General features: G+C 43.4%; 1 protein-coding gene across 1 annotated transcript in view; it reads left to right on the top strand.

The window, feature by feature from the left end:
* The first annotated feature begins 371 nt into the window (after positions 1-371).
* Positions 372-15,953, top strand: part of LOC126565883 (uncharacterized) — a 482,940-nt gene continuing 467,358 nt past the window's right edge. Inside the window, exons 1-3 of the mRNA XM_050223096.1 lie at positions 372-378; positions 975-1,111; positions 10,373-12,432. Of these exons, the coding sequence (XP_050079053.1) occupies positions 372-378; positions 975-1,111; positions 10,373-12,421 (2,193 nt within the window). The 3' untranslated portion in view covers positions 12,422-12,432. The remainder of the gene's footprint in view (positions 379-974; positions 1,112-10,372; positions 12,433-15,953) is intronic.

Raw genomic sequence — 15,953 nt, 5'->3', positions numbered from 1 at the left:
AACAAGCTTTTGAGAAATCTATTTCGCTTTCGTTTGATATCTTTCTGTATCGGGCAGGAGCTAAGCACTAACTAATTGCTTGTGAATTCGTTCTACCTTTCATTAATGTTTGTTGTCCAAGAAATTCCTAGAATTCCTACATTAAGCAGCTGAGAGATGTTTCAGTAATTGTGAGTGTTAATAAACATTTTCGAAAGGAAGGCGTTTCTGAAAACTACCGGAAATGTAACACTACCGGTGTTGAAATGTGTGGGAAAAGTGGGCAAAACAACTTGTGATCTTTAGCTGGGTTTGTTAGGGACAAAAGGGCAAACATGATCGAACAGAACAGCAGCGGAATGAGATTGTGGAGATCGTAAAAAAAAAAACACATGTCCGGTAATCATCCAGAAAAGTGATAATCTACTATTTCACTCGCATGATGTGAGTTTTGAAGACGAAAATAAGTGGGTGCAGCCATTAAAACTGAAAACAATAAACTTGACTTCTATCTTACCGATTTCAGAAGGGTGTGTTTATTCAATATTATTTTACGTTATATTTCTTCTAAAACGTCATTTTATCCAAATTGTGGCTAGCTATAAGGAAAGAAAATTAATGCAAACATTTTATTCAACCGACAGCAATTCAACGAACTGAACGAAGATATTTGATATTTTGAAATCTTCGTCAAATTTCAAACGATCCACAAATTTGAAAATGTCGTTGAAAAGGAAATTTTAATGTAAATGGAAGACATCGCACTTTTTCAATCATCTAGCTATACATTGTTAATTGGAACATTTCCTAATTATAATAATTTTTCAATTTATTACATAAAAGTGCAAAAAATAAACTGCTACAGTTTAGGCGTTGGTACGCCTGTTGCATCTGTGTGCGTGTTCAGCATTGCGAGCGAAACCCCGGTGGTCTCTTTTGCTCTCGCTATGCCCTTTCTCTTTCGCTCTTTCTTGCAAACGAATTGCGATATACAGTGCGAGCAAAAACCCGTGCGTGGACGATTGAGCTCACACGTACACATGCTTATCTCGAGCTGGTCAAACACGGCCACACACCGGACGGGGTTTTGTTCGCCAAGGCGACAAGCGAACGACCGCGAGCTGCTCGTGTGGTAAGTGTGAAAATTTTAGCCCTCCTAAACAACGCAAATTGTTACATCGTTTTCCACCTGGTGGCAAAGTGTTGTGTGGGGAGATTCATTGTTCGTGCGGCGCTTGTGCAGTGTGGTCGATTTTAGCATGCAGTAGTAGTACTTTCACGTACAATTCACGTTGCTGAATCGGTGCCACGAGGCGGTTGTTCTTCGGATTCCCCAATTGCGCGAACACCAGTGTAAAAAAAAACGGCTGCATAGAACAGACTGTTTGAGGTGGTGTGTGTGTGTGTGTGTGTGCTTTGTGAGACAGCGCTATACCTTGTACACACACACATACCTAGATAGAAATTCTCCTTCTCTTTCGCTCCGCGTTTGCGAACGTGTGCGTGTCATCATGTTCGCCGTGTAAGATTTTGGAACGCGCGGCGACGATGCGTAGGTTAGCTTTTTCCGTCGTCGGCTGTGGTTCTGGAATGGTGTGTCCTGCGATGACCTCTTCGCTTCGTACATGAAAGACGACGCTCCCGCAGTAGTGAAAGAAGGTGCCCGCCCCCCGGAGATAAGTCGTGTCCGTGTCGTGTGCTTTTGGTGTACAATGTGAGTAACGTTTTTTTTGCCCATATCGAGACGGTTCCGAAATTCGTAAGGGCAGTGTAGGGCTACTAGCCGGCTTAAGTGAATGGCGCTCGGAAGAAAGGAAGAAAAAGAAGAGTACGCGTACGCGGTACGGGTATCTGCCCGCCCGTATGGTGGTGTCCGTTCGCCGCGGTCCAACGTTTGAGAGTGTGTGCGTGTGCTTGGTAGCGAGAAAAAAGCGCATCCCGCGCATTTCTGCTCTCTGGCCGTAGTACGCTGGGAGGCAATTTGAAACGCATTTTTTTTTCTCTCGACAGTTTGCTTTCTCAGCTACCGTACGAGCGTAAGTGAAATAGAACGATCGGGAGCACGTGTGTGAAGGTGAAGGCAACATAATTAGCGTGAAAAGGAAAGTAACCAAGAAGCCAGCGAAAGCGAGGGAGAGAGCAAGAGTGAGAGTCCATAACCTTGTGCGCTTGTGTGTGTGTTTGTGGATGTGTTTGCGTGCGTATGACCGAGAACGTTGGCAACGGAATCATCGAACCCGGGCGGCTGTGTGTGTAGTACGTACGCGACGGCTCTAACGAAAGAAAAAAAAACACACACAACGGACGGCGGCGATAGCGCGAGCAATACACATTTTTCGTGTGAGCAAACACACCTCACATCGCAGTAGACGACGCGACGTAGAACGATAAGTCCCGTGCACGAAGAAGCAATGTGAGTGTGTAGCGACGGTTACTTGGTTTTTTTTCTTCACTCGATTAATAGCATCGATTATGGCGCGTTTTTTTTATCATCACGAAAGAGTGATGCGTACCCCCACGGCCCCACATCTCCTCCTTAAAGAAGTGTGAATGTGTGTGTGTGTGCGCTTATTTCATGCGGTGGAGTCGTGGTTTTCTTCGTCTTCTTCGTTTGATGTTTAGTGTGGACGAGATGAGGTAGAAGAAGCAAACGCGCTATTAGGAAGCGCCACGGCGGCGGTGGTGGCCTGGTATATCGTAACGTAATCACTCCCTATCTCACTCACACGATCGCGTCGCTTCTCGTTTTCGCACACTTTCGTTTTACTGTGATAGCGAATGAGAAAGAGAATGCGTGACACGTTTTTCTGCTCTCCGTGAGTCAGCGTGCAGTTTACATAAATTAATTCGTGTTAATGTGCGAAGACAGGCTCACGCGTGAAAAAGTTTGCCCGGACGACGGTATTTCGTCTCATTCCGTGTAAAGCGTTCCGTGTAATATCCTTCTACTTTATAGGAAAAAAAGAGAAACAAAGTGAGTAAGTGTAGGTGAAAAGAAAAGCGCAATAGATTGTGAGAAAGGAAGAAGAGAGCGTTTCGTGCTCGTTCTCGCTCTCTATCTCTTGCTTGTTTGGAAATACTGCACGCTTCCTTTTTCGTCCGTACAGGGTTACAGGCGTGTGCTAGCGTGCATGTGTGTGCGTGCGTGTTTACGGTGTTCGTTGGGGGGTAGCGTGACTGAGTGAGCATTTCTGTTGCACCGGACGTTGTTTGTAAGTGCCGAGCACAAAAAAGGACAAAATAGATGAGCCCTTTTTTATCGGTGTGAGTGCGTGTGTGTGTGTGCGCGCATGGGGTTGATGAAAACGAAGAAGCCGCATTCTAAAAGAAAGCATATCCTGGTACACTTCACCTGCTCCTTATCAGTAATCTGCTGACAGACCGAGTGGGGGTGAAAGTATGTGAAATGTTTTATGCAAAGGTGATATAAAGATGTGTGCTGCACTTTCACGACATCGACATCGACAGCTTGATGAAAAAAGCGTCGGGGAGGGCCTTGGAATTTTGTCCAAATTTGCCATACCGGCCATATCTTTCTAAGCTCCGGATGACCTTCGGTGTGTGTGCTACAATTTCTCCACGAGCCCCAACCCCAATGGGGGTTTGTGTAAAAGCTGTGAAACATAAGGGAGAATATTTAACATAAGTCCATGGATTAAAATGTAGTTCGGAAATGTCTCAATGGACGTGCTTTATTTTTCCAAACCGTTTCTTTGTTGTAGCATAAATGATTATTTGCAAGGGTCGATCCATGCGTGAAGCTTTCAATGGAAAAGCTCCGACACACTTCTGTGTGTATGTGCTTGGTTGCGTGAGTGGTACATTGCCTATAATAACTAATCATTGCACCATGTAACTGGTTCCCTACTGGTCATTCTTTACCAACTCATAAAAAATTGTAAAATTTCCAAGGCTAAAATGGTAGCTGAATCGCTAAGAAGGACTAAAACGGACATTTAATTTACTAACCGCTTTTACTTCTGATTTGCGATTTCACTTCTTAAGCACGCTTTCCTATACATGATCGTGTTAAGTGTGCATGTATGTTGGCTGAGTGTGTCTTAAGGGCACAAATTGGACTTTCTTACGACCTGAAATACATTTCAATTGTATCTTTTTATCTTTTTTCAAATATATGTTGTACAAAGTTGTACAACTATTTGTTAAAATCAACCTTAATTCTAATCTAATCGTAGTCAATTCGAGTCAAAAATATTTACGTAGTAATAGAGAGTTTTGGTCATATTCTTTAAGTAATGAAAGGGGAAAAATCCTTTCCATTTTTTACTAGAAATATTACCTGCCTTTCATCCTTCATCATACGTCCGTATCGCGTGACTGTATCGATTTTATGTTCCAGTATGTTGTACACTTGCCCTCATGGGATATATCCATAAATTGCTTCGCCAATTCTAAATTTTCCCCATTATACATATTTTATATAGAATTAACATTAATTCTGTGGTATTTAAAATATTTATCGGGATACATAAACGTGAAACGTCTTGCTAATGTGTTCTGTAAGTAACTAAAAGTGGGACTTGATATCAAATAATTTGTTATTCCTCATGATTCGGATACGGCGTGTTTGACAGACAAAATTGACTGTTTAATTTAAGTTATTTTAGAAGATGCCAAATGCAATGCCAGCAAGAGAAAAGCTTTATTACTATTTGTACATTGTATGGACCATCATGATCATCTTCAGATAAATTAGATTCTTTTATGCTAAAGTAACAAATAAAATAAATTATTTCTAAAGAAAACACGAACATATTTCTGTCTAGGTACAATCTTGTGATGGTAATTTATCTAATTGTGGATAATTAATCCTGTAGGCCATGACTTTCTTTTTTGCAATATGTTTGCCCTCCCCCTTTTGGCAACGTGTAGCCAGTCACGTATGTATATAGGACAGGGAATAATCGTCCTAGGGGGTAATAAATAGCCACATGTGAAGCTAATGCTCATCAGCGACTTAGTGTAGCACACGCTTCATATGGCTTGAAAACATTAGTTCAAGGTGTTAAAACATATTTAGTTGCTTTGGTTTGTTGAAGACTTTTTTAAATTATTTATGGTAATTTTTCGTAACTTTCAGTTGGTTTAGGGTATGGACTTTTATTTAAATTTAAAAAAATGCTTTTTGCTCTTGTTTCGTGAGTTTAACAATAGACTTTTTGCTGTTTTTATAGCCCTACAATCTTCTTCTTGTCTTAACGGCCTACTAGGTCACGCCAGCCATCGAAAAGGTTTTCTAGAGACTTCTCCGATAACCACGTAGTTGGAGAGTCATTCCTCACTACGGATGGTCTGGATGGGATTTGATAAACCCTGCCATCGGGCTTTTTTTCTTCGTTTATAGAGGCTTCGAGTCTTAAAGACTACATTCACCTCTCTACTGTATAAATAAGTGGTATAATCTAATACAAAACTATTGCAGGTATGGCTTAAATATTATGGAACACTATTGCGATTATGGCATATGAAAATGGATAAGTTAAAACTATTGCTTAAATTTCTCTATATAAATGACTGATGCGAAAAGATCGAATAAGGCTGTTCGGATTAAGTTTGTCGGGTCTAGTTGGCAGGTGACTCCTCGGTGTGTCGTGTATCCATGGCAACCGGTGAGAACCGGTGGCGGATGGTGTTGTCAACGCCACAGAAGCTGCTGAGTGGAGGATTGGATATTTTTCTAGGAGGTAGGAGTGTGTAAAGGCGGGTAAGACCTATACGAAGGCGGGAAAGGACTCGTTGTATGTGACTGGATTCGGTATCTTCCCATGGACTGCCACCGGACTCTGCCCTCCATTATATAAGCAATGAAGCGAATACTTTCTACACACATCACTGCGGGTCCAATCAGTTTTAGAGTTTAGGTCAAATAATCGTTTGTCGAACTAATCGATGGCCCTTTAGATGATACTTTACAAAACACAGGTCGTATCTTTGTAGAAATAGTTCCTGTCCATGTCCGGTTTTTATTATTTTATTCACTCTGTCGTTTGAACTGGGTCGGTGATTTGATAACCATTACTGTCTGTGATTATCACTCGTCGAAACATCCTGTTCTATTTTTGTATGTCCACCATAAATTATTCCTTAAAGGGATTTATTCTACGGTACCCAAATATGTCCTATACATGCAGGGGGGAAGTAAATCAATATACCACAGTTATTTTAACCCACTCATCATGTTCGTGAGTGATCATTTTTCCTATTCCCAAGCCAAGCCAACAGTAGAAGCGTTAGAGAGCCCCTAAGAGCTCCCCTGTCATTCCAAGCATGCACTTTGGACTGCTACGAGTTGGGAGGAGGTCCGAATGAATGGATAGGAAGTTGGCTGCCGAGGACGACGCCCCTGTTCCGGTGCGTCGACTACTTTGAAGAGTTCTTCTGCGGGGTGCTTTTTACGAGTCGGTCAGATTTTTCGCTGACGCCACATACACACATCACCCCGGTACGGCCGGTTGGGGATTTTCATTCTTCGTTCCCTCTACCCATCCGTTTTCGTGATCGATCGAGCTTCAAGGGGGGTGGGCAGTGTTTTGTTCTTTGCTGTAGATTGCCTTCGGTTTTTTTTTTGTTTTTGGTGATTCAAAAAGCGTACGCATGAAGGCAAGCATTTTACTTGAAAGGTAATAGCATTTACATTCATTCCTCCGTATCATGGATTCTATCACTTCCTGTTTGGTTGTTGGAGTATGGTAGTCTGCTAGCTTTGCTGCGTATTGTTGCTCAATTTATCCCCAATGATCTGCTGATGCCGATCACTTAATTGCAGAACTTGTAACGAAACTATGGTTTGTCTTATGGAATCTCTGACGAATTCAGTTGTTCAGTGGCGATGTTGTCCACAAGATCGCCTTCATTTGAACGTAGATCGCAACATTTTTCAACAGAAGAGCTAACATTATCGGGATATGGAATAATCAATTGCAAAACTTCATGCTACGACAACATGGAATGCCATGGGCCTTGCGTTTAAGCGACCAAAGCTAACGGTGGAAGACGCAAAACTTTAAGTATTGGTCCTAAGATGTGTGTCCTTTGCTAGTCCGTAACTTAGCACTCCAGTGCGAAGAGCCTGAAGCCTTTTGGCAGCGTTGTTATGAGAATTTAATGGATAAAAAGGGGGAACCCTCTTCCTTTAATTATTTTATTCGGATTGATTTATGCTTTCCGTGGTTATCAAAGAAATTTTGCACCATCAATTTTCATAATTCCTCTTATTGTCTCGTCACTTAGCAAACTTTTATTCGGCTGTGTCCTCTTTCATAGGAATATAAAATCAATCGTACGGCCCGGCCGTATCGTTATTCATTTTTAACTTGTATTGGAAAATTTGCTTCTATGGCAAATTTGTTTGTACAACAGTATTCAGTTTAAATACTACTAACTAGTTTGCTTTATTGATTTCCCTTCAATGTTTCTGCTGCAATTCCTCATGGAACCTGTTTACTTTAATTGATGTTTTGCTTACGCTTACTATTCCCTGCCACAATTACCAAGAAGCTTGTTATGATACGATAGCGCAATTTTCCCGCCTCGAATCGCCTCAGCAGTTAAAAGCAGTGGAAATAATTAGCTTCCCTTCCCGCGCTCAATGTTGTTGTTGGTGTAAGTAACTCGCAAAGGCCCAACATAAAAAAAATAATATGCACATTTTCCTCAAGGGTGGCACAGTTCATTTCCTTTTACTTATGATTAAATTCATGGAAAATCGTGGTAAATCATGTTTAAACCATGAAATAAAATGTTACACATTTTGATAAGAATGACAGTCAAATTTGTCGCGAAGATCGTGAAGATCACCACATGATCGCGTGTTATAGAGACGGCACTGATTCAACACCTTTACACCACCACAACCGCTGTGCAACATGAATCCACTCGTCCATTCGTTGTTACGTTTAAGAGTAAAAAGCGCGCGCGCGCACGCACTCTCGCACGGTGCTCTGTTCTGTCTGCGCACCGCGCTAATCTCAAGCCCCTGTGGGGAGCAGTGCGCTGACTAAAACTGAGCATGACGGTAAAATGCGCGCCTTTTTTCTGTGCGCCCTTGGCCTGCACTGGTGTACGTTAAAACTGCTGCACCCTCTCTCTCTCTCTCTCTCTCTCTCTCTCTCTCTCTCTCTCTCTCTCTCTCTCTCTCTCTCTCTCTCTCTCGAAAACGGTCGCAGAAACAAAACGCGCCATAGCAGCAGCAAACTAAGTGCAAGCAAACACAGGAGAGGAATGAGCTGAGCTCTGGTTGTGCAGTGAGTTGCTAGTGTATGGGAGGACATCGCCAGGTGTAGTACCAGGGTACCACCCCCCGGAGGTTTTATGCGTTTTAATAGCAGTTCATAAATAAACGTTTTCATGTGTATTCCTGGTCGATAAAATTTGGAACCATCCCTGGCCCGATCTTAGCACACAGTGAGCTTCCACGGGTCGGTTGATTTCCGTTGCGGAAATTACGCGACTTCCGAAAAATGTGTGTATGGCATTCTCATGCAGCATCTTTTACCGCTTTTTTTTAAAACTAGTTACTGAGGCCCACTCACACCTTTACAGGCCGAATGTGAACGGTTTTCAGTTGACCTAGTTGTGTGTTGCTTCCTTATTTGGGGAGTGTTTTCCCCCGTTGCAGGATGATGATGTGTTCTCCCAAGTGGGTACCGGGTAGCGTTCCCTGTTATCGTGTACTTTCTTCCCTTCAGAATGGTTTGTGCGCCACAGAATCCATTGCTATGGGAGCGTAAAGTTAACAGTTCCTCGCTCTTCTGTAAGTGGTTTATTATTATTAAACTGGTGCAGTTGCGTTCGGATGCATTATATGGGCGAGTGTGTGTATTTGTATGATCTCGGTGGGATCACCGAGAGCGAGAGAGATAGAACAATCGCATGATGGACTCAGTGGTGGAACTGCGGCGCTTACTATCTGCATGTCTAGTTTGTCATTACGTCTAGCCAGTCGCGGTTAGACTTTGAAAACAGACGATCACATTGGATGTGTGCCTGTGTGTGTGTTAGCTGTTCGATGCTAGTGGCCAAGCAACAACTACGGCCTCACAGTCTGTTGTTATAGTGCACTTTGGATTTAGTAGCGCGCACATTCGTACTGAGCTCGTGCTCGTACATCGAGATATACGTACAACACACATACACTGCACCGAGAAAAGGAACTCAGATTTCGTCACAATATATGGCCGCATCGCAATCGGGGTGTTTCGTGCAACAAAACCATACGCGCTCGAAATAGACGCGGACGACTCACAGAACAGAAGTGTAGCGTCGTGGTCGTGGTCGATGAGTTGAGTGTGTGGTCTATTGGTTCTTTCGCTTGTTGCGCCCCGTGTCTAAGTGGGTACGGTGTGTCTGTGTGTGCACGCGTGGGTAAGCCCTTTTTTGGGGCGACAGGTTAACCGTCATCTTTGGTCGTTTTAGGACTGTGTTGCACGATCGCGATCGTTTCCTGCCCGCGCACATATTACTAACTGGTAGATGAAACACAAAGTGAGTACATATGGGTTCAGTTCAGCTAGCTAGTTCCGCCCCACCGTAACTGTTGATGAGGAATGCAAACTCCCAGCGTTAAACTATTGTTTTATCAGCTTTGCTTTAAGCGTCTGCCGCATCGCCTAGGTCCCCGACAGTATATGCACATTGTTTTCTCTTCCATTCGCCCACCACCCGCACGGAACGTTCACGTAATTGATGTGTGTGCATCACGCCGTCGATTATGTACATGTGCAAATGGCTTCAATCGAACCTACACCTCCTGCGGTTTCTCCCTGGTTTGCGTCTCCGACAGGTTTACGCACATAGGTTCTGATATGGACGGTAGGATCGATTAATCACGCCTCACGAAGAGTAGAAGAAGGAAGGTGAACACGACACGATTAGTACATAAGCAGCGCGTGCGTCTCAAACAAAGTCATGGTCTGTCCATTAAACGGTTTCGTCGCACTGTCTTCTCCTGCTAGCATCATGATGCTGTTGAATGAAGTTGTCCACCTTTTTTTTCCGTAGATTCCATAGAGAATTGTTGACCTCATTCGTATGGTTTCACTGGCCAGGAGGGACTGTATGAATCATCGACGTATGTCTTCTCACTCTCGTTTCGATGCATTTGGTGATGATAAGAAAATTAAGCTATAGGATTGGGTTGTGATTGAGCGAGAGAAGAGACAGACTTCCAAACAAGGGTCGAACATGTGTGTCTCATGTTTCAACTAGTGATGGGAACTCCGGAGTGGAGTAATGTGATAAATCCAGAGATCCACACTCTTTATTGAATTTGCACACATCTTTACCGAATATAAAAAAAAAAAAAACATTTAACTATGCTTTAAAATTTTCATACTAATTGTGCCATTCTTTTCTAAAACATTTCTCATTTTAGGCCGGTATTATGAAAATTCATAACCACAATTCCAACGCACCACACGAGAAAGTGAGAACTCGATCGGTCGTCAGTAAGGAAGCGCAACAGGCGAACGGTACCGTCCGGGCTGTTGTCGGAGGAGGTGCGTCCGATAAGCAGCAGCAACGACAGCAGAAGCCGAACCAACAGAAAGCAGCTGCTGCTACATCGTCCGCTCCGGCCGCTAATCCAAGTTCGGAGCTGGAGAACACCGCCAACCGGAAAACGTTGGAAGTCGGCAAACGGGAGAGCCGTCGACGCGGTCTGCCAAAGGAGAAGGTACAGGAGGAAGAGCAAGTGGAGGAGGAAGTTGTAAACGACGAAAGCCAGGAGGAGGAAGTGCGGGTGGAGGAAAGTGGTGGTGCACAAAAGCGGCGTCGATTGGAGCGGTCGGCCAAGCAAGATACTATTCATGCGAATGAGGAGGAGGAACCAAACGACAAACAGCAGTGGCCCACAGTATCATCGGAGTTAGACAGCAACGAACAGAACGACAACGCAACCGAACGGGTGGCTGTTCGTGGTGAGGAGGAAGACGCCGAAACCGAAAGTCTGGTGGAGGACCTCAACGAGGACGACCGGACGTCCTCGTCGACGGTCTCTGCCGAGGAGACGCTCGCACAAGTGATGGAAAGTTTCAACAAAGGTCGAATTAGTACGATCAATAGCAGCATCAAGCAAGACAAAGCGCATTCCTCCGCAGCCTCAATCGATCCACTCACCATGAAGATGGATGACTACCAGCAGCAGCAGCAGCAGCATCATCAACAAAACGACGACGTACAGATGGAAGATTACGAGCAGGTCGTAACCACCGTGGTAGGCGGCAGTGCCTCCGCCAGCGATGACATCGAGGACACAGACGGTACGCAGCCGGGCAACCGGTTGTTCCGGAAGAAGGTGAAACGAAAACTACCGGCACGACCAAACAGCAGCAGCAACATCACCACCACTACTACCACCGTAAGCAATAGTGGTAGCGGTGTTGGCGGTGGAATCGTGACGTCAAGCGGCACCGGTGACAGTGCCGCCGCCGCCGCCGCCAACTGTTCGTCCAAAGCGAAGCTACAGATGGTGCACGAGTTTCCGATGCTCTTTCTCGGGCTGCGCCGGAACCGGATGTTTCTGGTCAACTCGTTGGCGCAGTGGTTCGATCTGAACCAGCGCGACATCATACTGACGCTGCGCAAGATCAAGCAGAACGAGAGCAGTGTCCGGCTGGGTGGTGTGTTTGGTCTCGGGTCGACCGAGGTTGAGTTGCTGTTTCACAAAAACGTGCCTAAGATTGCGGACTGTTTGCGCAACTTCATCGTGTGGCCGGACGACATTACGATGAAGCTGAACGTACCGATCAGCCTGCGGCAACACTTTCAACGGATTCACCTCATCCTGAATTATCTGGTGGTGCGCGTAAAGCAGAACGCCGTCCAGGAGCTGCCGGCGGAGGAGATTGCCAACTCGTTCTGTCCGAACGAGCAGTGCCACAAGCTGAAGTACCTGGTCGCGTCCACACTCGATGGGTGTGTGTGCTTTGTGTCGCGCGCGTTCGGTGTACAGACGGACGACGAGCAGGTCCTGAGCCAGTCCGGCTTTCTGACCAAGTTCAAGACCAACACGAACCTTATCGCCGGCAAGAATTTTCACAACTTTGAAGACCAACTGGCAAACGGGCACGATCACACTAACAACAATGGGGGCCACGGTCGGCGGAATCGGGTCACGTCGGCAAGCAGCAGGTCCGCTGGTGGTGCGGCGGCGGATGATGACGATGATCTCGAGCGGGTACTCGGCGGCAGCAGCAGCAACAGCAATAGTGTGGACAACTTCGAAGACATCGTGTCGGAGAAGATTAGCAAGAGCAAAACGTTCAAGCTGAAGAACTACATCGAGAACATACTGGAGAACTTTCAGAGCCATCAGCTGCTAAGCCCGCAGACGTGTATTGATGCGCGGACGCTGAAGTTGCTGGACGATATTGTCGTGATCGTGGGAGCGCTCATAAATCTGCAAAAGCAGGAGATCGAGTAGATCGTGCTAGGGTGTAGGGAAGCGTGTGTGCATGCGCGAGGATAGAAAGAAGAAAGTGGAAGGTAGTGGAAAGGATGTGAGAGACATTATTAAGGGTCGCGAGGAAAGGTGTTGTGGTTGCGTGTGTATCGGTTTGGCTCGATCCAAAATTAATTCTTCTGTGTCGCTTTTCCCTAACTTTGTCAAAGTTGTTTTGTTCAATGTTTCTCTGGCTTTATTCTGTTTTTTATTGTTTCTTTTTTCCCTCCAAGCAATTTTTGATTAGAGATCGGATCGCGTTGAACAGATACACCCGGGAATATGCATGCGATTGAAGACTCCACGTCTAGCATGTATAGGCTCATGTTCAAGGTTGAATTCTACATATGCAAAGAAATGAATGGATGTCCGCCCGCCGCACACAATTGAGATGCATCATACGCGTTTACATTATCCGCTCGACTTAAGAAAATAGTTCACACAAACACAAATACACGGTATACGGTCACCGTATTCCAATTCTACTCCCCCGCACGGATCCACCCTCGTTAACACGTTTTGCTCCATCTGCTCGTCATGATTTAGCAGTAGGCTCTCAGTAGCAATTTCAGTTTTCCCGTTTTTATGTGTACTTTTTTCTTTCATCCCACAGTTTTTCCCCACCCTGTGTGTACTTTTGTACAGTAGTTTATAAGGTTAGTAGAAGTAAAATTAAAATTTTCTTGCAAAAAAAAGCTAACAAATAAAAGTTAGTGAAAGGGAATAACTTCATGAAGGATGATTTTAATGATGGAGGAAAAAGCAAATATATTTAGCAAAAGAAGAAACAAACAAACAAGCAAAAACAGTTGAAAGAATGGAAGAAAGTAAGCAAACGATGTGGTCGTCGTGTGTATGTGCCGGGTAAAGTTTGATTTCTGTACAAAATAAAGTGGATGCGATCTCAAACGGTCCTGCATCTTGTAAGCCAGGTGTCGTGTGGTCATGTTTCATCGCGCGCAATAGACGGTAGCCGACTGGGCCGATTGGCTTTTGTTAAGGGTTAGTATTGTAAGAGACATGCAACAACAAACAAACTAAGATTGGAGGTTGTCACTACATAACAGACAGAGACCGATCGGACCACCACCTGCATGCGCTTGTCCAACTGAAGCACAACAAATGTGGTATGGAATAATTTATTTCGATTCTTAAATTTTTGCTCATATTCTCGCCCCCTTTTGTTTGCTAGTCCGGCAAAAACACGCAGGCAAGGGCAGAGCCGATTCGGAAAGGATACAGCGTATTCTTCTACTTTCTTCATGGAGAGAACGAAGTTTGCAGGAGCTTCAAAACAGAAAACTAAACCAGAAAAAGAAGCGAAAACTTACGATAACGATCGGATCCGATCATCATGAATGGATGAAGCGAAAAACTGAGCATAAAAAAAGTACATAGAAATAAAAACGAAGAGCAGAAAGCGCGCGCTATAAATCGTGTGAGATATGCATTGCAAACAAAAGCTTAAAGGCGCACCGGTGTCGATTATCATTTAAATGAGAAAAGCAAAGACACACACACACACAGACCCAGAAACTGAACAGAAGAAAAAAGCGAACACTTAATGGTGAAAATCAGTAGACAAAGTTTAGTAATATACACTGATTTTAGCTTAGCGGTACAGTAATGAGAAAATATTATAAAAAGGAAAAACAAAACAAATAAATACAAACGTCGTACTGTATGGATGCGCAGTATCGAGTTGAATAAATGAAAATGACGACATGGACGGTAGTTAATTACAAGCGCTACTGCCCCATCAAATTTGATGCAAATGGGCCCAAAAACACGCCCGTAAGCAGGAAGGAAAAACCAGTGTGAAGAATTTGAGAAAGTGAAGTGGCTTTTTGCACTGGAAACTATTCCTCTATAATATGTTGTTCTTATGACATTTAATGTAGAAATTTTTGCTGTGTGGGCACATAATATCGTGAAGCATATAAGGAGAATTATGCTCTAATGAACGAGTAGTGAGCGATTCCGATTGCAACTCATTGGATAACGAGAGCTCTGAAGGGGTTCATAAAAGGATTCAATAAAAAAAGCTATTATAACCATTTTGAAAATTATCTAACAAAATACAATACACGAGAGAAAGACTGTGAATGGGAGAGGCCCGGAAATGTGTGTGAAATCAGTTATATGTTGCACAACAAGTGGGTGTGTTTTGGCAAACGTGATCAGTGTATTGAAGACGGTGGTATGCAGAGAAGTGGAAATTATAATGTAAAGCACACATGCTTGTGTTAAGGACGGAATAGTAGATTAACAAATTGTTCTAGGTAGGTGCATGATGGAATTCACGGCGAGATGTATGGTGCATGAAGCTATACCATGGGGGACTGTAGAAGTTTGCTGCTGGGTCACATTGCCCCAGCTGGCTTGTGCACTTAAGCATTGTACATAGATATGGAAATAAAGCGATTCAAAAGAAATGTCTAGAAGTTGTTACCTCAAAAATCGAGCCCAGCAGTACGAGTACAAACGATGAGAAATTTTATATATTTTTTATTTAAAAAAAAATTTGTTAATTTAAAACAAACTTAAAAACCAGTTTACAAAAGAAAAGTGGGGTACATGTAGGAACGACGTACAGATTTTACAAAGAACATTTAAGGATATTTTCATCAATCACATCATTTGTTGTTTCCAACAATGTGGATGATGTAGTTTGCGAACAAACTTAGGATGGAAATCCTCTTACTTATGCTAATGTGACTGAAAATAGGTAAAAGAAGTGAAGGGAAGTTAAGGTTCAATTATAGTACAAACAAAATAACATTTTAGTATAGATAATTAAGTAGATTTAGTATGAAAGTCCAATTTATTTATTATTTACTCGACGAGGAATCCGTTAGCTTTGCGTTTTTTTATAGCAATAGTTCCTTATAGCACCTATACTTGAAATAATTCAGAAAAATTACCCTCATTTTCAAAATTTTTCATTTAAATGAAATGTTTCATTGCGCTCTTAGAGCGAGTAATATTTAAAATTTTGCGAGCAAACGATGATTCGATACATGTACGTATTATGGCAATGTGTTCCCATGTAAAATGTCTAAAATATCCATCCATTAGATAATGCAGTTTTTAGATTCAAAGCATTACAAAAAAGCGACCAAAATATTCCGATTTTTCTCCACGATGTGGATCACCTTCTATGGTCCTGCGTGGAATTTGAAACCGCAAGAACCCTCCGTGTTGACCGCAGTCGGGAATATCGGCAGACGACCGTGTACAGAAATTAAAGAAGTGTTGGCCACCAGTGACCTCCCCTACATGAGGATCATTCACCGATTCGCCAGAGACAACGGTCTTATCCTTTGATTCCACATCCCAAGTATCCTTCCAATTCTTATTCGTATTCCACCTTTCCTTTTTTTTTGTTATGTGTTGTGTTGTGTTGTTTTTGTTAAATGTTTTCGATCGTTTTATGGTCCTGGAACGTTTTATTTGCTCCAGTAATGGCATTGATCAATGTTATTTATACTACATGGATGCAAAAGTACCACAA

This window comes from Anopheles maculipalpis, chromosome 2RL, assembly GCF_943734695.1.
Source record: "Anopheles maculipalpis chromosome 2RL, idAnoMacuDA_375_x, whole genome shotgun sequence".
Lineage (NCBI taxonomy): Eukaryota > Metazoa > Arthropoda > Insecta > Diptera > Culicidae > Anopheles > Anopheles maculipalpis.
Note: the sequence above shows the minus strand (reverse complement) of the source record. Positions and strands in the feature narration are given on the sequence as shown.